The sequence below is a fragment of the Antedon mediterranea genome, chromosome 2, assembly GCF_964355755.1.
Source record: "Antedon mediterranea chromosome 2, ecAntMedi1.1, whole genome shotgun sequence".
Classification (NCBI taxonomy): Eukaryota; Metazoa; Echinodermata; class Crinoidea; order Comatulida; family Antedonidae; genus Antedon; species Antedon mediterranea.
The window spans coordinates 10,981,832-11,004,461 of NC_092671.1; the positions used below are offsets into that span (position 1 = coordinate 10,981,832).

Sequence of the window (22,630 nt, forward strand, 5' to 3'; positions counted from 1 at the left end):
ACACATTCATGCAGAGAAGGATCCAAGTTAGTCGGTGGGGGAGGGGACACGGTTGACGTGCAAAAAGGGAAAAAGAAACCGAATGTTCCCCTTGTTACCCGCTTCCGCCGGATATGGTGTTCAGTTTTTTAAACTGAATAACATTAATCATGTATGTACACTGTTAATTTCATTCACAACAATAAATTTGATTCTGTTAATTGTATGCGAACAAGTTGCAGTGTACCAGTGTAAACAATACTGTGTTCTACACTTGTTAGTATATACAGTACAATACCAACCGATTCTGCTACTGTCCCTAGGTGATATCTGTATAATACTCTATAATATATGTATGTTAAAAGTACAGCATTTATGCAGACAGCATACACTTGCTGATAGTTATACAGATACATACCTATTGATAGTAGCAGAATCGGGTGACAATACAATCCAATCTTACAAATTCTAAATATAGTTTTTCAAAATTTCCAACATATCAACAGATAGGCCTATCAGTATTATTCTTTGAAATCAGCCATTCAGGCATATTGAACTGGAAAAGAATGCTGTACTGAATTAGGCATACAGAATAGGTAAGCATATTACAATTGTTCGTTAGTAAAATTCAGTTTAGGAAAGTGTTAGTACCGCGATGTTAATGTGCTAATCGTGAACGATCCTATACACATTGACAACAATTAGGCCATCGATATGTGCATAATAATGATAGGCCTAGCGATACAACAGCATATGCCTTTGTTACTTTTAAACATCTTAAATGAAATGTAAATCGTTCACGTCTCCAGTACACTTTCAATGCTACCGTGTGTGTGTTATAGCTATTTTATTTTCTATTTTAAACGTTTCTGATCAACGAAATACTGTATATGGAAAAATAGTAGGCCTGGTGGTAAGATATAGTAGGCCTATAATTTGTTTCACAATGCATTATACTGGGCACTAATTAATAGGCACCACTAATAGGGTATGTAAACATTTTATCAACCAATCAGACAAATGATACAGTAAGTAAACATTTATTTTAATGTGAACATTAACCTATACATTTTCTATACGTACGGTACGCGATATATGCAATTATGTTAACTTGCTAAGAGTTGCTAAACCTTCCACTTTTCAAAGGGAAACATAATCAGCATCAGCTATGAAGAGATATAAACGGTCTCTAAAAATAGCTAGCAACATTCATGTTCGTTATAAATGGCAAAATTAGGTCATTATTTGACATTAAATGGTCGAGGCGAAAACTCATGACACATGATACTGCTTACTTTTCAATAAGCTTACGTTTTGCTTATTCTTAGGAGATTACGCAAAGATGTCTAGTCGTAAGAAGAAGAAAAAAGAACTTGAACGCTTCAAATCCGAACTAAAGTTACGCGACTTACGCGATGACGTCATTGAAATCTTAATTAACGAAGGATTCAGTCGTTTGTCCGATTTACGAGGTTTGGAAGTGGAAGACTTGGATAAAATACAAAATCTTCAACTGGCACAGTATGTGATTTTGAAAACAAAAATTAAAGAGAAATGGAGTAAGGTGTATGACATGGAGAGCAGCAGTGATGGTGAGAGCACAGTAGAAAATGTTGAAGGTAAAGAGTAAAACCTGGAAAGATGTAATTTATTAAAACGATGTTATTTCATTTACATATTTTTTAAATGATTTTATAAGGATTAGGCCTACAAGAAAAAAGGATGCAAAATTTGCTAAGAGTTAACAAAGAAAAATTAGCATACTGTACTATACTGTACAAACCCACTAATAACAGCCTATCCTATAAATGTATTCAGTATACCGTATCGGCTTACATTAAAAAAATATTCTAAATCACAAATATTTTTCTGAAAGAATGCATTGTCCTGGTGTGTGGATATTTGCATATATATTATTTTTAACGTAATTAGGTCTACTGTTACAAATGTTTTAAATATCCGAACGTTCCTAGATTAGAGGTAGATATTACGTATTATTCAATTCAATAATTACAACTTATTATCTGCCTTGAACAGAAAAATATGAGCCGGAATTGGAATCCAGAAAAAGGCAGAAGAAGCACAAAAGAAACTCTTCGAAAGAAGGTCTTGATAGTGGTACTTCAAGCTCTAAAACGGAAGATCACAAAGCTTCGGGTCAACGAACAGGGGTCAAGAGTAAAGCTTCAACTCAAACCAAACCCGACAAAACTTCGGATATAGAGAGTGGCCAAAATACACAAGATAACACTCGCGCCCAAAATCCACAAAGTACTGGGGCTGGTGAAAAAACAGAAATGAAGAGTGATTTTAACAAAAGTAAACCCAAGGAAGACAAACATGACAAAACGTCGGATATAGAGAGTAACCAAAATACACAAGATAACACTTACGCGCCAAAACCCCAGAGTACTCGGGCTGGTGAAAAACCAGAACGAATGAAGAGTGATTTTAACACAAGTAAACCTAAGGACGACAAACATGAAAAACCGTCGACAGAACACGTTTCAGATATTGAAGGTATGATTTTCACAATACTAAGTTTGTGCCCATTTTAACCATGATAAGTCGCCGAATAATCTTATTAATTTTATATTAAATTAGTAACTGTTAGTCAAATTTTCTTTTTAAATACTCTTCGCAAACAAAATCCAATTATTAAATACCGTAAATATAGAAATAATCATTAATATGGTGTTGTGCTTAACTATGTTTGTACCCATAGACGTTGAACAGTCGAACGACTTGATAGAACACTTCAATTGCAATTTAGCTAAAAAGTTTTTCAAACAGAAGCGATATGATAAAATGGAAGAAGTGTTGGTTAAAGTGGACAGGCAGACGAAATCAGCATACGGTAGAGGAAGATTCGCCACGAAGATATCACAGGGGTGTAATGATTTTGCTGAATTACATGACTGCATTAACCATCAGATGACAGATGTCAAAGTTTTGCATGAACTGGCATGTGCGCAGTTCCTTTCCCTTGCAGAGTCTCACAGAGAGATATTGAAAGAGATGGACATGGACACAGAATGTACTATCTTTACTGAATGGGCTAGTCGCTTAGAAGTGATATTCATGGAGAATTCGCCTCTTGAATACGGTTCACTTGAATGGAAAACTGTGATTTCCAAAACAGAGGAAGTGGAAAGGTTTTTTTCATCTCTTCCAATTCCAGCAAGAAATGTCTCAAAATCATACATTCTGTTAATGTTGCAATTTATTTGCCGTATGTGGCTGTATCGAAATCATCTTATTCCAGAAGATCAATATGGTCTGCTTTTAGTCGCTACATTCGCTCTTCCGCTGTGTGAATCTGAGCTTGTGACGTCAAAATATTTTTGCGCTGTAAAGCATGACATGTACGTGCACGCTGCAATAACCATCGGGTGTAATATCTCGAATATGCGGTTAGCTGTTAAAGATTGGTATGATGAATTTTATAGGTTCACAAAAAGATGTGAGCAACTCTACGACGAAGGGCTCAAAATGAACAAAGATATTAGATCTGAGGATGATACTAGAAACTTGGACAAGTTTACTTCCTGTATGTATAGCTTTATTTGAAAATTATATCTTAATAACAGGCCTATAGTGTGTTTTATCGTTTGTACAGCTCAGACACCACATTACATGTTTACAGCATTATTCTCTTTATTATACTTTTTTTTTATCGAAATTAATTTGTTTTTTTAAACATTTATTTTTAAAGTGGTGCAATCACGACTGAAGACAGCTGATCTGCATTTTGGCATATGCCAAGATGACTACATACCAGACAGGACCACAGACGAGCACCATAGACTGACTGAGCAAAATATAACCACTATTTTGAGTCATTGGAATGACAAAAGCTATAAAGCCTTCTGCCAGTCTATCACTGACGCCGAAAATCAACTTAAAGATACTGGTTTTAGGCTACAAGTTGGTAGTTGGTTATCTCCTAGATACAAGGACGCATGTAATGTTTTAAATGGTTCTTATAAACAACTTGATAGTTCACAGTCTCTCCTTGACAATCTGCGTGACTATCTCATGGAACTCGTAGTTGACTGCAGGCGACTTCTGAAAGATTTGAAGATCTACAGCAATGATTCAATGACAGACTGGGTTGAAGTTTTCTCTCGATTTTGTTCCGCTGATGATTGTGTATTTGGATCTTCTGAATGGCATGCAGTATTGGATAGAGCTAAAACAACAGTAGAAAATATGCCACGAGGAGCAAATATTATCGGACGAACAATTACACAAATGTATGTTCAACTTTTCGTAGAGTTAATGAAGAAGGCATTTCTAACATATCAGCAAATAACGCCTAAAGACCGACTTGGCCATGTTCGTTTGGCTTTAATTAACATGACAATGGTAAAAAGTCCTCTTCTGTCAAGTAAATGGTACTCAAGCATGCGATTTAATATATACTTGTGTGGGCTAAGAAGCATAGCATCATGTTTACTAGAAGCTGAGAAGCCTAATAAGGATACGTTCTATCAAGAATACAAAAACGTAAAAGAAAACATTGACAGTTTAATTGTAGAAAGTCGAAAATTCAAATTGCCGTTTGCCTCAAAGGAAGACTTGGAAAAGTTTATAGCTCTCCATAAAGGTAAATACAACAATATATAAATTATAAACCAAACTATTCGAAATATTAAAATATATATTTTATTAGGCCTATTTGTCGTTTTACTCTAGTAGTAAGCTATACCATTTATTAGTGGTCTCTACTTATATACATTACATACAATGCAACACACATAATATGTCATTAACATATAAAGTATAATAATGTTTTTATACCTATCGCCTTTTCCCTGAAAAAAAAATTGATTTGAATTGATTAAAATTTCATTTAAAAACAATTGACTTAAAACAGGCTCTAACACTTTTATGTCTTTCAAAGACGTCAAGCAAAACATGACTGGTAGGTCACATTCTCGAAGCAAAGTGATTGCATCTGATCCTGATGTATCACGACTTGTTGAAACGGCAGTCGCTAAATATCAACAAAAGGACTACGATCAGATGACCAAACATCTAGATGATGGTGAAAAGAAAGATGGATCATGTGATGTGCGATTGGCATTTGCTGGAAATATTTCTACTGAATTCCATCTTGTTGTCACTTTCAGCAATAATATACCCGAGGATAGTGGACTTTCGACTGTCGAGGAAACTACTCAGAAATATTTGCTTTATTTGGCAAATGATCACCAAAATGTAATGAAATGTATGAACGAACGCCTAAGTAAGGATATGAAGACATTAACGGCTGACTTGTTCACGCTACCAAATGTTATGCCAGGTACTCATTCGTGGATACAACTGGAACGAGATGCCAAAAAGATGGTTCAGTATTTTGAAAGTTTAACCAAGAATGGGCAATCGGTCACTAAATGCTACATACTGCTTTTCCTGACGGTCATACATAATTTTATCGCAACACGTAACAGACTTCGTAGACCAGAGCATTTTAGACTGCTACCTTTCATATTGCCTTGCAGACTTATTTGCGAAAGTAAATTACTAGAGTCAAATGCATGGATAAAAACCAAATTTGAAGTTTATGAGGTAGTAGTACTGACAACAGGTGCAGCACTTGGAACTGGGCAAATTCCATGTGATCTGCGTTATCCAGATTACTGGAAAATGTATGATGAACTCGTAGAAAGAGGGAAACAGTGTGGAATTGAACTAACTAATGCTAACAAGCAGGACCACATGGACAGAATGCGCCGGGGTAAGAAAGTAAAATATTTCTTCCGGTACCGTATAAATGTATTCTAAAAATGTATTAACATACATGTGTAGGCCTATTCATTTGTATTAGGACGTAAAAAACACGGTACTTGTCTAAAAAAAGTTTCACCCTCCTGAAAGAATTACTGTAACTTTCATTTAAAAATTTGACATACAAAAGCTTAGTTTTCACTCATTTACTAATTTCGTTTTAGATGGATTAAATCTTTGCAATGGCACAGAAGACAGAATGTGTATCACAGCAGCATTATTGTACCATAGAGCTGGTTGTTATAAAGGACTGATGCTGATATTAAATGCTGCTAATCAAACTAGCTCAGTCCAAAATATTAGGATGAACTTTACCATGCGCGTGTCACATACATTTGAGAAATGTGTTGACTATCACAACAAAATCTCCAATGCAAACACTTATGAAGATCTTGTTGAGAAATCGTATCACTACTTATCCACCACCGCCAAAGATTTTTTGAAGTTCGTTAAGAATATGGGTGAAACAACTTCCAACGACCTAGTATGTTGGGTAGACGAAGTCTTTCAAGCAAGAAACGGAAAACCCGAATTATATCCCGTATTGGAAATAGACTCCGTAACCGAGAAATGCAATATGGCATCCGTGTCTATACAACGTATGAGTGAAGAAGCTAGATGTATCGCACAGACATATTTAGAATTCTTCATGAGTTTTATCATGAACTTCGTCACAAGACGATATCAATTGCATGTTAAGAATGTTTACAAGGGTGGATTGAAAATGACACTAGCTGTTATTATGCTGTGTAAAGATGTACTTGTCACATCTAACTTTTCGGTCAAACAAAAACTAGACTCATACGGTGTAGCAGCAACATATATGACAGAAATTAGTGGCGGCGATGTTTGGACAGACAAAATGGAATTTGTTCTAAATGAACTTCCTAACCTAGAACAACAGCGCAAACAGTTTGACGAAATATGCAGAAAGAGGGAAAGACAAAAAAAAGGGTAAGTATCAGTTCAGTTTTGGGGTGAAGGCCTAGGAAGGGGTTAATTTGATCATATTATTGATTTAATAAATTCCATGCAAACTATATAATTACTATTACTGTGACAAAATAATCTACAACATTCTTTTATTTGATACATATTAAAGAATCACATTGTCAAAAGTCTTCCAAATCAAAAGTCTATGCAACCATTTGTAAGTTTGATATCCGTTTTTTTTTTTATTCTGTAAGTGTGGCCTAACAATGAAAGACAAACTGAACAAAGCAAGACAAATGAGCAGAAACGGATTGCTGGCCTAAATACAATTACACGCAATAGTAAGTCAAATGCACCTGTATTAAAAACTATTGATTGTACTACCAGCTATTAAAGATTTCAGATTCATGTGTAAAATGTACATTTTAAATTTTAAACACCGTTTAGAATTAGAAAAAAGTACAGTTCATTTTATTTTATCTTTGGCTTTATTATTTGGGTGGCAGAGGGCTGTCTTCTTTTACCGCCCATTGGCACGTTTGCTTTGCCGGAATTAATTTTAGGAAATAGTAATAAAACAACATGGGTATACATTACCGAGTTAAACATAGTTATGGTATTTGAAACATTTAAGTTACTAACATCAGAATGTAATTATAGTAATACGTTTGGCATCACATCATCATCATCACAAACATTGTTCAAGTCAAAATACACAGAGAGTATTGTTTCCCAATGTGTAATGCAATGTCACTAACATTTTTGTTTTCCTCATTTCAGATGATTACCAGGCTGATGTAAGATACTTATTTGTTTACCAATAGTAGGCATTAATATAAAATAGTATTTTATACATTATCTATAGATATTTACCATGTTATTGCATACATGAACATGATTATGACTTGTTATTACAGAATATTATGAAACAAAAAAAATTGTTGGGAAATAATGAATACGAGTACGAACACATCCTCAGTTGGAACACCTTTTCTACAGTATGCATACACTTGGACGTTACTAATGAAGCAAGACGCGACTGGAGAGCACTTGCTGGAGAGATGGGAGTACACGCTCAGACAATTGAAGCTTGTCTTCAAAGTAAAGATAACCCTACAAAAACACTTCTCGAGATTTTATTTAATCGAAATAAAGGTAAACCACGGGAAGATGTATTGCTGGAACTCGCCGATATGTTAAAGAAATGCAAACTTGGCTATGCTGCTGACTTGGTTCAAAATGATATTCAAATGCCTTTTACAGACTAGAGATAAACTGGTCATAACCAAGCGAGATTTATCTTTACATTAACTACAATTTCACTTTCTTATAAAAATGTATTTAAATAACTACTACATAAATTTTCGAGTATTAAATTCTACATACATTTTTTAAAATTAATAGTAAAGTGTTGCAGTACATTATTTCCTTCTGTCAATTCGAATGCACAACGCAAACTAATGCAATACATTACATAACAAGCATAATGATTAATTCAAACGAAAAATTTAATTTCACACATAAAAGGCAAGATACAATATTATTAATTTGTTAATTAATAATTCTATAACGGTTGGTTTATATAGTAACTACAGTATTAATAAGTATGATCGTCGAATACATTTAGAAAAATGATTTGCCTTTATTTGTTTAACATTAAAAGATCAGTATATAATTCTGTTTTTAAACTAGTTTTTTAATATACCAGAAGAATCTATAATCTTTGTATGTATGGTGTGTGGCAGTAATAGTGAATTTACCTGTAGTATCTATATATGGTATATTTACTGTAAAGCGAATACAGGTAACACCATCAGTCACTAGGTATTTGTATAGGACACATTTATAATACTGCAAATGTTTGATGTACTCATTAAGTTTACAATAACTGTACAGATAAATATATCCTCATTTCCTACTATCGATGCTGACCTAATTTGCCACAAAAGAAATTGGCCACACGTGGTTATAAATGACAGTACAATAGTATTATTACCGTATTATTAAAGTTATCATTGATAATTGTTTATAATATAATAGATATAAAATCCATTTTCATGTAAAGAAGAACTTTCATCTATGGTATTAGTGTAGATATATATAACTTATACATATTTTACTGAGTAAATTCATTAAATGTCTCTACTTGGCAGGTACCATGTTACCATTAGGTTCCAACGTTATATATATGGAATAACCTACGAACTGAAATTAAATAGTCAATGATCGGTCTAATTGTTTTTCCAAAACTACATTTTTTCCTGTTTTTTTTTGTATTCAAGACAGGACCATAATGCAAAACAGGTTTTCTTTTACCTGATTGTGTAATTCTGTTTAAAGATCATCCTCACTTTTTATTTAGAAGGCAGCTTCAGCAGCTTGGTCCAAAACACTAAAAACGATGACGACGATGCTGATATTGAATGATGTCATGTTAGCCGTATTAAAGGAGACATTTTAAATTGTATTTACTAATTTTTTTCTCTCTTTCCTGAATTTATTAGGCACTATTAACGGTTTTATGAATTTCGAGACTATATGCCCTATAATGACTAACGGGTTTAGAACTAAGAGGAGGGCTATAAAAAAAAGGCGAGCCCGGTATTATCAAAATGGCGCAAAGTTGTAAACATGGGTTTGAATTTGAGTTTTGAACAAATCGATTTTGATAAAGTGCCAATAAAATCAATGATGGTTGATTGCATGTTTATTGTAAGAGTTTTTGGAATCTAGGGACCAAATGAGTAGAGCATCAAGGAAAGGGACGCTTAATAATACAAGGCCAATTTACACCGACAAGAAGCGGGAACGGTAAGCGGAAAACCGCGTAGCTTATCCCACGTATCTATCCTAAGCGGCGCAAACCACACGATCGATCCGCGTTGTGTATGGTCATAAGGAATAACATAGATTCTATATAAATATATTTGTAATCGCTTTTCTGTGTAACTAAATTGGCCTTAAAAACACAAAAAAAACATGAAAAAAGGAAAGGTAAAACAAAATAGTAAGTACAATTAGTTATGTGAAAAAACTAGCGTGGCCAATAACGAAGGTCCTCTCAAGCAGACTATCACAGTGTACTATATCAAACTGTTAAACTAGGCTGTATGTTGCAAAACATATCAACAACAGAGATAACACATTCATGCAGGGAAGGATCCAGGTTAGTTGGTGGGGGAGGGGAACCGGCTGTGCAAAAAGAGATCGGGAAACCGACTGTTCCTCCTGTGATCCGCCTCCGCCATTATGTTCAATCACAATGTAAACAGATCTCACTACTACAGTATGTATAATGTGTTCTACACTACCATTGTTATCAGGCAGTACAGTGTAATACAAATTCTATATTTAGTTTATCAAAAATTCCAAAATATCAACCGCTATTATTCTTTGGTAGGCGGGCTAGCAGTTATTCAGGCAAATTGAACTGGAAGACGAATGATGTAACTGAATTAGGCCTACGGTATATTAATAATAGGTAAGCATATTACAATTGTTCGTTAGTAACATTCTAATATTTATCGGATTAGGAAAGTGTTGGTACCGCGATGTTAATGTTGTGCTAGTCGTAAACGATTCTACACATTGAAAACAATTAGGTCATCGATATGTGCATAATAATTATAGGCCTAGCGATACACAACAGCATAGCCTATATATGCCTTTCTCTAAACCCCGCTCTAAACATCTTAATGAAATGTAATGTCGCAGTTCCAATTCACGTCTCCAATACACTTCCAATGCTACATAGTATTTAAATTATAGTTGGTATGTATTCTTAGAAGTATAGCTATCTTATTTTATATTTTTAAAGTTTCTGAAATAATATGAAAACATAATATTAGGCCTGGAGGCCAATAATTTGTTTCACAATTCATTATACCGGCGCTAAATTTAGCTATGTAAAAATTCTATCAACCAATCAGACAAAGGATACCGTAAACCTATATGTATATGGTAAATACCATTAACCTATACGTTTTCTATACGTACGGTACGCAATGTATAGTACAATTAGGTTGACTTCCTAACAGTTGCTAAACCCTCCGCTTTCCAAAGGAAAACATAATAAGCATTGGCTATGAATGGATTTAATTTCTAAATATAGGTAGCAGCCAGGGGTGGCGCCAGGATCTTCCCGACGCGGGGGCTACATTCCCCGATGAGGGGGCTATGCGAGCGAAGCGAGCATCACTAGGCTGGGGGGACAGGGGGCCGCGAAGGGCCCCCGGTGGGGGTCCAGGGGGCGAAGCCCCCGGAAGCAACGCGTTCTAGCGTCATTTGAGGTCATTTTAATCAGATTTAGGGTAGCCATTTTTTCCGTTTTTTATAATGCATAAATAAAATACTGCGTGCAAAAAAACGATGCGCGATGACTGTTTCAATCCATATTTTTCAATTTAAAAAATAAAAGTTCAAAGAAAAGAGTTGGAGGTCCCGGAAATTGGACTTATTATACTTCAAAACATGAAACAAAATATATAAGTCCCTATCATGGTTGTGACTGAGCTAAGAAATGTTTAAAAAATAGAGATGTTAGGTCCCGGAAAATGCACTTCTTGTACTTCGAAATATGACCAGCTTTATTATTGGGCAGGGCTGAGCTAAGAAACTGTTTAAAACTAGAGCTGCAGGTCTTCAAAAAATTGCATTTTATACTTTGGAAACATCAGGCCTAGAGGCTTAAAAAACGCAAGCGTAGACCTTGTTTAGTCGGGGAAATAAAGTTTATTCCTCCCAAGTGTATGCGTGCGTACCACCACCTGGACTTCCGAGTGGTGAGAAATTCATGACATACAGGACATTGAAAATGTAATAACTTAGCTATAATAAGATGTTGGCTAAGCGAAAATGGCATGTTTTTTTGTTTAGTAATGGATGAAAAATTTATTTTAGGTGCCCCACGGTAGAGAAGGTTACTTGTAAATTAAAAAATTGGTGAACATACGAACAATTAACATAATTTGTTTTTGCTGTAGTGTAGCGTACGTCGACGCAGTACACGACGTAACCGTCAGTAAACTTCGCCTGGAAAATAACTACAGTACACATTTTTGGTCCCTGGATGGAACATGATATCACGCGTCTCGACCCAACGTTGAACGATTCGTACAAAGGGATACCGCCAGACAAGTGCGAACCTAGCTATTGTTTAGTAGTAAGTTAGATCGCTGGCAATAATGGATGCATATAAAGTGCATAATATCACTCTGACGTACTCTCACAGTCAATGAAACCTCGCGGTTTTCTAGGCGCTGAAGCTAGCTACGAAGTGAACGCGAACGCTTTTTACTGTATATTATATTCCCCGACAAAAAGTACCCGTGTTCCCTTCGGTAACCGTCGGTAAACTTCGCCTGGAAAATAACTACATTACACATTTTGGTCCCTGGATGGAACTTGATATCACGCGTCTCGACCCAACGTTGAACGATTCGTACAAAGGGATACCGCCAGACAAGTGCGAACCTAACTATTGTTTAGTAGTAAGTTAGATCGCTGGCAATAAAATGCATATAAAGTGCATAATATCACTCTGACGTACTCTCACGGTCAATGAAACGTCGCGGTTTTCTAGTAGTAGTATACGCGCTGAAGCTAGCTACGAAGTGAACGCGAACGCTTTTTACTGTATATTATATTCCCCGACAAAAAGTACCCGTGTTCCCCGATGAGGGAGGCTAGGCTCCCCGACGAGGGGGCTAGAGCCCCCGTAGCCCCCCCGCTGGCGCCACCACTGGTAGCAGCATTTAGGTTCGTTATAAATAGGTATTACCTATGTGAGTGCAAATTTAAGTAAAGATTTGCATTAAATGATCCAGGCAAAAACTCATGACACATAGTACTATTCTTATGTTTGCATATTATTAGGAGATACGCAAAAATGTCTAATCGTAAGAAGAAGAAACAAGAACTTGAACGCTTCAAATCCGAACTAAAGTTACGCGACTTACGCGATGACGTCATTGAAATCTTAATTAACGAAGGATTCAGTCGTTTGTCCGATTTACGAGGTTTAGAAGTGGAAGACTTGGATAAAATACAGAATCTTCAACTGGCACAGTATGTGATTCTGAAAACAAAAATTAAAGAGAAATGGAGTAAGGTGTATGACATGGAGAGCAGCAGTGATGGTGAGAGCACAGTAGAAGAAAATGTTGAAGGTAAAGAGTAAAACCTGGAAAGATGTAATTTATTAAAACGATGTTATTTCATTCAGATATTAAAGTTTTTTAAATGATTTTATAATGATTACAGGAAAACAGGATGCAAACTTTGCTAAGAATTAACAAAGAAAAACACTGCAAATAAATTCGCATACTGTAGTAATATTGTATAAACCCGGCACTAATGACAGCCTATCCTATAAATGTATTCAGTATACCGTATAGGTTTACATTAAAAACAATATTCTAGTAAATCACAGATATTCTTCTGAATGAATTCATTGTCCTGCTACGTGGATGTATTCATTATTTGCATACTGTATATTATTTTTAACGAATTAGGCCTACTGGAACAAATGTTTTAAATATCCGAACGATTAGATTAGAGGTAGAGATGTATGTATAATTAAATTCAATAATTATAACTTCTTATCTGGCTTGAACAGAAAAAGATGAGCCGGAATCGGAATCCAGAAAATGGCAGAAGAAGCACAAAAGAAACTCTTCGAAAGTAGGTCTCGATAGTGGTACTTCAAGCTCTAAAACGGAGGATCACAAAGCTTCGGATCAACGAACAGGGGTCAAGAGTAAAGCTTCAACTCAAACCAAACCCAACAAACCCGACAAAACTTCGGATATAGAGAGTGGACAAAACACTCAAGATAACAATCGCGCCCAAAAACAACACAGTACTGGGGATGGTGAAAAAACAGAAATGAAGAGTGATTTTAACAAAAGTAAACCCAAGGACGACAAACATGAAAAAACGTCGACAGGACACGTTTCAGATAATGAAGGTATGATTTTCACAATAGTAAATGCCAATTTTAACCATGATTAGTCGTCGAATACCTTTATATTACTTTAGTAACTGTTAGACAAATTTTCTTTTGTAAATATTCTTTGCAAACAAAATCCAATATTAAATACCATAAATATAGAATTAATCATTAATATGGTGATGTGCTAAACTATGTTTGCATCCACAGACGTTGAACAGTCGAACGACTTGATAGAACACTTCAATTGCGATTTAGCTAAACGGTATTTCAAACAGAAGCGATATGATAAAATGGAAGAAGTGTTGATTAAAGTGGACAGGCAGACGAAATCAGCATACGGTAGAGGAAGATTCGCCACGAAGATATCACAGGGGTGTAATGATTTTGCCGAGTTACATGACTGCATTAACCATCAGATGACAGATGTCAAAGTTTTGCATGAACTGGCATGTGCGCAGTTCCTTTCCCTTGCAGAGTCTCACAGAGAGATATTGAAAGAGATGGACATGGACACAGAATGTACTATCTTTACTGAATGGGCTAGTCGCTTAGAAGTGATATTCATGGAGAATTCGCCTCTTGAATACGGTTCACTTGAATGGAAAACTGTGATTTCCAAAACAGAGGAAGTGGAAAGGTTTTTTTCATCTCTTCCAATTCCAGCAAGAAATGTCTCAAAATCATACATTCTGTTAATGTTGCAATTTATTTGCCGTATGTGGCTGTATCGAAATCATCTTATTCCAGAAGATCAATATGGTCTGCTTTTAGTCGCTACATTTGCTCTTCCGCTGTGTGAATCTGAGCTTGTGACATCAAAATATTTTTGCGCTGTAAAGCATGACATGTACGTGCACGCGGCAATAACCATAGGATGTAATATCTCTAATTTGCGGCTAGCTGTTAAAAATTGGTATGATGAATTTTATAGGTTCACACAAAGATGTGAGAAACTCTACGACGAAGGGCTCAAAATGAACAAGGATATTAGATCTGAGGATGATACTAGAAACTTGGACAAGTTTACTTCCCGTATGTATAGCTTTATTTGAAAATTATATTAATAGTATGCGGCCTGGTGAAATCACCACTGAAGAACGTTTTAGATAGATCAATTACCATAATTAGGTTTGTTTTCATTGTTTTAAGTGTTTCGCCTTTTCTCTTATTTATGTTGGTTTGTTAATAAAATATAATATTTATTTGTTTATTCTTAAAGTGGTGGAATCACGACTGAAGACAGCTGATCTGCATTTTGACATAGGCCAAGATGATTACATACCAGACAGGACCACAGACGAGCATCATAGACTGACTGAGCAAAATGTAACCACTATTTTGAATCACTGGAAAGACAAAAGTTATGAAACCTTTTGCCAGTCAATCACCGAGGCCGAAAATCAACTTAAAGATACTGGTTTTAGGCTACAGGTTGGTAGTTGTTTATCACCTAGATACCAGGACGCATGTAATGTTCTAAATGGTTCTTATAAACAACTTGATAATTCGCAGTCTCTTCTTGACAATCTACGTGACTATCTCATGGAACTTGTAATTGACTGCAGGCGACTTCTGAAAGAGTTGAAGATCTACAGCAATGATTCAATGACAGAATGGGTTGAAGTTTTCTCTCGTTTTTGTTCCTCTGATGATTGTGTATTTGGATCTCCTGAATGGAATGCAATATTGGATAGAGCTAAAATAACAGTGGAAAATATGCCACGGGGAGCAAATGTTATCGGTCGAACCATTACCCAACTGTATGTTCAACTGTTCGTAGAGTTAATGAAGAAGGCATTTCTAGCATATCAGCAAATAACGCCTAAAGATCGACTTGGCCATGTTCGTTTGGCTTTAATCAACATGACAATGGTAAAAAGTCCTCTTCTGTCCAATAAATGGTACTCAAGCGTGCGATTTAATGTATATTTGTGTGGGCTAAGAAGCATAGCATCATGTTTACTAGAAGCTGAGAAGGCTAATAAGGATAAGTTCTATAAAGAATACAAAACCGTCAAAGAAAACATTGACAGTTTAATTGTAGAAAGTCGAAAATTAAAAATGCCATTTGCCTCAAAGGAAGACTTAGAAAAGTTTAGAGCCCTCGATAAAGGTAAATCCAACAATACATAAGTTATAAACAAAAATATTCGAAATATTTAAAAAATATATACATATAATAGGGATACCTATTGTTTGTAGTTTTACTCTCTCTAGTAAGCATTATTGATCTCTACTTATACATAAAATGCAACACACATCATTAACGTATAAAGTATGATGATGTGTTTATGCCTATTTTCCATGAAAAAAGGTTTAATAACGATAATTCTATTCAATTTAGAACTGATTGTAACTTCATTTAAAAACAATTAACTAACTGTATATTTTATGTCTTATAAAGCCGTCAAGCAAAATATGACTGGTAGTTCGAAATCTCGAAGTAATGTGATTGCATCTGATCCTGGTGTATCACGACTTGTTGACGCGGCAGTGGATAAATACCTCAAAAGGGATTACGATCAGATGACTAAACATCTAGATGATGCTGAAGAGAAAGATGGATCATGTGATGTGCGATTGGCATTTGCTGGAAATATTTCTACAGAATTCCATCTTGTTGTCACTTTCAGCAATAATATACCCGAGGATAGTGGACTTGCGACTGTCGAGGAAACTACTCAGAAATATTTGCTTTACTTGGCAAATGATCACCAAAATGTAATGAAATTAATGAACGAAAACTCAAGTGACGCTATGAAGACATTAACGGTTGGCCTGTTCACGCTGCCAAATGTTATGCCAGGTACAGATCCGTGGATAAAACTGGAACGAAATGCCAAACAGATGGTTCAGTATTTCGAAAGTTTAACCAAGAGTGGTCAATCGGTCACTAAATCGTACATACTGCTTTTCCTGACGGTCATACATAATTTTATCGCCACACGTAACAGACTTCGTAGAGGAGAACATGTTAGACTGCTACCTTTCATATTGCCTTGCAGAGTTATTTGCGAAAGCAAATTACTAGAGTCAAAAGCGTGGATAAAAACCAAGTTTGAAGTTTATGAGATAGTCGTACTGACAACAGGTGCATCACTTGGAACTGGACAAATTCCATGTGATCCACGTTATCCAGATTATTTGAAAATGTATGATGAACTTGTAAAAAGAGGGAAACAGTATGAAATTGAACTAACTAATGCTAATAAGCAGGAACACATGGACACTGTGCGGCAGGGTAAGAAAGTCATCATTATTTCTTTCCTTATCGGAATTTATCTGCATATTAATTTATATCAAGTTTAGAAAAATACGGTAGTTATTTTAATAGAGTTTGTGTATGATTCTCTAAAAACGCACGTTTCGCACTTTTGAAAGTACTGTAACATTTTGTTTTTCAAATAATAATTATGAATAAACTTTCTTTTAAAATCTTAGTAGCGTATTTAATTTATCTTTTTAGAGGGATTAAATCTTTGCCACGGAACAGAAGACAGAATGTGTATCACAGCAGCATTATTGTACCATAGAGCTGGTTGTTATAAAGGACTCATGTTGATACTAAATGCTGCTAACCAAACTCGTGCAGTCAAAAATATAAGAATGAACTTTACCATGCGTGCGTCACAAACATTTGAAAAATGTGTTGACTATCACAACGAAATCTCCGATGCAAACACTTATGAAGATCTTGTTGAGAAATCGTATCACTACTTATCCACCGCCGCAAAAGATTTGTTAAATTTCGTTGAGAAAATGGGTGAAAAAACTTCAAACGACCTAATACTTTGGGTAGACGAAATCTTTCAAGCAACAAACGGAAAACCCGAATTATATCCAGTTCTGGAAATAGAATCAGTAACCGAGAAATGCAATATGGCATCCGTGTCTATACAACGTATGAGTGAAGAAGCTAAATGTATCGCACAGACATATTTAAACTTTTTTATGAGTTTTATTATGAACTTCGTCACAAGACGTTTTCAATTGCATGTTAACGATGTTTGGATTGGTGGATTGAAAATAACACTGGCGGTTATTATGCTGTGTAAAGATGTTCTTGTCACGTCTAATTTTTCCGTCAAACAAAAACAGAACTCATACAATGTAGCAGCAGCATATATGACACAAATGAGTGACGACGATGTTTGGACAGAAGAAATTGAATTTGTTGTAAATGAACTTCCTAACCTAAAACTACAGCGTAAAAAGTTTGACGAAATATGCAGAAAGAGGGAAAGACAAAAGAACGGTAAATATCAGTTGACGTTTTTAGGGTGTAGGAGGGATAATTTGATCATAGTATTGATTTCATAAATTCCATGCCAACTATATGACTATATTAATGAGATAAATAATCTACAACATGCGTTCATGCGATACATATTATAGAATCACATGGACAAGATTCATGCAATTTTTTGTAAGTTAATTGATATCCATACTGATAAGCTTTTTTTTTTCTGTAAGTGTGGCCTAACAATGAAATACAAACTGAACAAAGCAAGACACAGGATCAGACACCATGTGAACGGAACACAAAGATTGTTGCCCTATATGAGTTTAGTAAGTCAAATGCACTCCTTAGTAAGTCAAATGCACGCGTATTAAAAACTATTGAGTTTAGTCTTCTTTTCCACCCATTGGCACATTAAAGCTTGTTGTTAACGTTGCTTTGACGAATTTTTTTTTTAACAACATGGGTATATTATAGAGTTAAACGTATACTTCTTATCGTATTTGAAGAGAATGTAATTACTAAATACACAGCGAGTATTGTTTTTCAATGTTTAATGCAATGTCACTAACATTTTGTTTTCCTCATTTCAGGAGGTGACCAAGTTGATGTAAGAAATTTACTTGTTTACCCATAATAGTAGGCCTTAATATATTATAGTATTTTATACATAGATCTATAGATATTTACCATGATATTGCATACATGACCATATTATTATGACTTGTTATTACAGGATTTTATGAAAAAAGAAATATTGTTGGGAAAAAATGGAAAATACGAGTACGAACACATTCTCAGTTGGGACACCTTTTCTACAGTATGCATACACTTAAACACCACTCGTGCCTTTTCACAAGATTGGAGAGCATTTGCTGATGAGATGGGAGTAAAAACTGAGACAATTGAAGCTTGGCTTCAAAGTAGAGGTAACCCTACAAACACACTGCTCGAGATTTTCTTTAATCGAAATAAAGGTAAACCACGGGAAGATATATTGCTGGAACTCGTCGATACGTTAAAGACATGCAAACTTGACAATGCTGCTGACTTAGTTGAGAAGGATATTCAACGGAATTTTAAAAACTAGAGTGATCTATATTACAGACACATCGCATGGACTAGAAATGTATGCAGAACTTTTCGAGTGATAAATTAAACATACCTATAATAGTGTAAAGTGTTGCATTGTGTCAATTCGAATGCACAACGCAAATTAAAACCATCATGAGTGATTAAATCAAACGACAAAAACAATAACTCAAATTAAAAAATTGTTGAATACTGTTAATAATTCTGTAATGTTTGGTTTATATAGTAACTATAGATACTATATGATCGTCGATAAATTCACAAAACGGATTTTCCTCTTTTTTTCTAAAATAATAAAAGATTAGTATATAGCTTAATTTTGCTAAAACTAGCTTTCTATAAATCAGCACTTAATATGAGCTTTGTATATATAATGGTGTATGGAAAAATACCTGTTTACCTGTACGGTCTATAAGGTATAACTATGTACTATAAAGCGAATATAGGTACTGTATCAGTCAAGGTTAGGGTATAAGTAAGTTTAATGTATTGCAAATGTCTGATGTTAAAGTCAAAATTCACAATAACTGTAAATGTGTCCTTATTTCCTACCATTGTTGGTAATATAGGCCTAATTTGCCACAAAAGAAATTGGCCTGATGGTTATAAATGGCAGTACAGTATTATTACCGTATTATCTAATAATTGATAATTTTTTAAAGAGATATTTAATCCATTTTCATGTACTGTCTATGTGTAGGTCATATAACTTACATCTTTTAATAATTCATTAAATGATCAAACCATGTACTTGGCAGGTACCATGTTACCAATAGGTTCCTAAGATATAAAATAGACAAGCTACATGCCAACATTTAAAAGTTAGCTATTATTGTACATATAGATGTTAAATTAAAATAGTAATTACTTCATCATCAAATATTTGTGTTCTTTTTTTTCCCAATTGTGATTTTAACTTTGCCCTTTCAACTTACTTTGGTTGGTGTTCATATTCTTTGAAATCAGCAATTCAGGCACATTAAACTGGAATAGGAATGCTGTATCTGAATTAGGTATACAGAAAAATTAAGCATACAATTGTAATCCTACAAAAATAATGCTCGTGAATTTGTTTGAAAGAAATGAAGATAAACAACGGGAAGATATATTGCATGAACTCGTCAATGCAAACTTGGCCATGCTGCTAACTTAGTTGAGAATGGTATTCATAGGAATTTTAAAAACTAGAGATGTTGCAGATATATCGCAATAACATGTATAAATATCATGCTCTAGAAATGTATCAATTAGGAGTTAGTTTCCAGTAAGTAAAGAGTAAATCTACTGCAAACAAACATAATTATATAAAACAATTGCATACTGTAAACATTATAGCTCTATATACTTTCCTGTAGTAATCAACCCATTGTTTGCATGCTACGAAATACAATGAATATTATTAGGCTTAGCGTTCTTAAATTGCAGTTCAATTCTGCAACATTATGTCAGTAATTATTGTGATCAAGTAAAATGTTGCCTTTTGTAAAATTAAAGATAAAAAAGTGTATTTTATTAAACTTTAGCATAAATGACATAACCTTTTAAGGCTTGAACAAATTAAACATTTTCATACAGCATGCATGAATGATACATGGCCTAAACATTTTGAAAATAAAAGGGTTTACTAACTAATATCACATAATGATTTTTAAAGGAAAGAGAAAATTCGAAAACGGTCAGGTAGGCCTTATAAAGTATCTTGTTTGTCTTATAAGATATATATTACAATGTTATTACTAAATACTGACATTTCATTACTAGTAAGTATTAGTTAGCTTATACAAGGACATATTATAATACTAAGTATAATTGTCGAATAAAAATACAGAACATATTAAAACTTTTTCCTGTGCATTTTGATTTATTCTGTATATAAAAATGCCTGATTTGATTTCTATAAAGTGTTTACACTTATTTATATTCCTATTAGTGTAATCTATGGGCCCATTCGCATTATGTATATTATAGAGATCCCTATAATGTCATAATTAATCTCATGAATTAGGTCTATTCATGGTTTCTGCCTTAGAGAAAAATAACCCAGCTTGTTCAGGCTTTAGTTAGTTTGCTTCACGAACCAAATCACTAACTTTGGTGGGTAGATTACCAATTGCCCGGGTCAATAACCAAGCATGTTTTTTTTTTAATTATTGTAATATATAAATTATATATAAAGTAAATAAATACCTTTGAAGATTAGGGGCGAAACTAATAATGATTTAACTACTTCGGACTTACGATTTAGTCGTATAGACTATCTACCTTAGTGCAATAATAGACCAAAGTAAATATAGATTTAGATTCAGATTCGATTTATTAAGTCATTCATACATAGTATAATTATAATTGTTGTCTTGGTAGAAAAACACAAGCAAAACAATACACACATACATATTTACATACAACTTGGAACTAACAACTATGACGAATTATAGGTTATATGCATTGATTTAAATAAATATAAATGATTTTTAAAGGAAATATTGATTGATTGATTCTCTCAGAATCTTTAATTATTTATATTATATCATAGGATCTTGCTAACGCAAATACAATAGCCGGTATCACGATCAAAGATCTGCATATAATGTCATAAACCACATTTGTTCACATAATAATAAAGACATGTGTTCCCGAGCATTCTGACGATCTCTATTAATTTTAAAATTTAGCATATTTTCACCATTTTGTTAACTTATACGTGCGTAGCCCACTTTTGACGTGCTCGTATAACGCAATTTCGAGTTGAAAAGTGATGATAATGCATATAACCTAATAATAATATGAACAATGAAACTTTGAGTGTGAAAGCACACATGGTTGATTGCATTTTTAACCGTTTTTTGGAATCCAGGGTCCGAATGACGTAAGTCCTTACTATAAAACATCATCTGACCTAAAAAATCAATTCATACGGGAAAATGAACCAAAACGTCTAGTGGGTAAGTAAGTTTTTTATAACAAGTGTGAGTTTTATTTGTATTATATTTGTTTAAAAAGAGGTTGATTCGGTTCAGGCATTATTATTAGTGTTTGTTTTGTCTGTTTTATCTTCATACTGGGTGACCTCTTCAGTCAAAGACTGATCTCCCAGAGGGCCCAGTTGGTGATCAGTGGCTGTGATGTACTAATACACCGGGGTAACCCCTACTCGTCTCGAAAGATGTACTAGGTTCTATAAAGTGCACACGAGCAAGTTGTGTACACTGGACCTACGGTTTATAGTCCTTATCCGAGAAGACTCGTTCTACCACCAGAACCATGGAGTGAGTGAGCCTCGAACCCCTGCCGATGTTATGGCTTCGTGGTTACGGTTCCACTGTCTTAACCGCTCGGCCACTCACTCACTCTGTGGAGTTTCATTTTAAAAAATCCGATTCTACGCTGTACATTCGTAGAGTATTGTAGTAGTGAACATACACACTAATATCCTTTAACACAAATCCCAATTGTTTAAAATTTAAACTCCCCAAAAATTCCAATATACTAATAGGATAATTAATTGGCTTAACCGCCGTCGTAACATTATTAACGAATGCTGTATTTGCTTATACAGTACTATTCTGTGTATCTTTTAATTGTTTTGGACTCAAACATCAACGAATATTTTAGAGGAAAATTGTGTTGGTCGTCCCCATGAT

At 34.6% G+C, this 22,630-nt stretch overlaps 3 protein-coding genes across 3 annotated transcripts; all 3 read left to right on the forward strand.

The window, feature by feature from the left end:
• Positions 1 to 546: 546 nt before the first annotated feature.
• On the forward strand, positions 547 to 9,432 carry LOC140039633 (uncharacterized). Its single transcript, XM_072085252.1, has 10 exons — positions 547 to 575; positions 1,308 to 1,598; positions 2,017 to 2,499; positions 2,705 to 3,529; positions 3,695 to 4,588; positions 4,886 to 5,722; positions 5,937 to 6,726; positions 6,960 to 7,046; positions 7,486 to 7,502; positions 7,623 to 9,432. The coding sequence occupies exons 2-8, from the start codon at positions 1,322 to 1,324 to the stop codon at positions 6,967 to 6,969; spliced, it is 4,116 nt and encodes a 1,371-aa protein (XP_071941353.1). The 5' UTR covers positions 547 to 575; positions 1,308 to 1,321; the 3' UTR covers positions 6,970 to 7,046; positions 7,486 to 7,502; positions 7,623 to 9,432.
• A 703-nt stretch (positions 9,433 to 10,135) lies between these two features.
• LOC140039271 (uncharacterized) lies at positions 10,136 to 14,501 on the forward strand. Its single transcript, XM_072084876.1, has 5 exons — positions 10,136 to 10,186; positions 12,580 to 12,872; positions 13,322 to 13,672; positions 13,865 to 14,371; positions 14,497 to 14,501. Exons 2-5 carry the CDS (start codon positions 12,593 to 12,595, stop codon positions 14,499 to 14,501), a joined length of 1,143 nt encoding a protein of 380 aa, XP_071940977.1. The 5' UTR covers positions 10,136 to 10,186; positions 12,580 to 12,592.
• LOC140040388 (uncharacterized) lies at positions 14,494 to 20,771 on the forward strand. The gene is made up of 7 exons (XM_072086288.1): positions 14,494 to 14,689; positions 14,877 to 15,770; positions 16,062 to 16,898; positions 17,124 to 17,912; positions 18,131 to 18,226; positions 18,491 to 18,507; positions 18,634 to 20,771. The coding sequence occupies exons 1-7, from the start codon at positions 14,503 to 14,505 to the stop codon at positions 18,985 to 18,987; spliced, it is 3,174 nt and encodes a 1,057-aa protein (XP_071942389.1). The 5' UTR covers positions 14,494 to 14,502; the 3' UTR covers positions 18,988 to 20,771.
• The last annotated feature ends 1,859 nt before the right edge of the window (positions 20,772 to 22,630 follow it).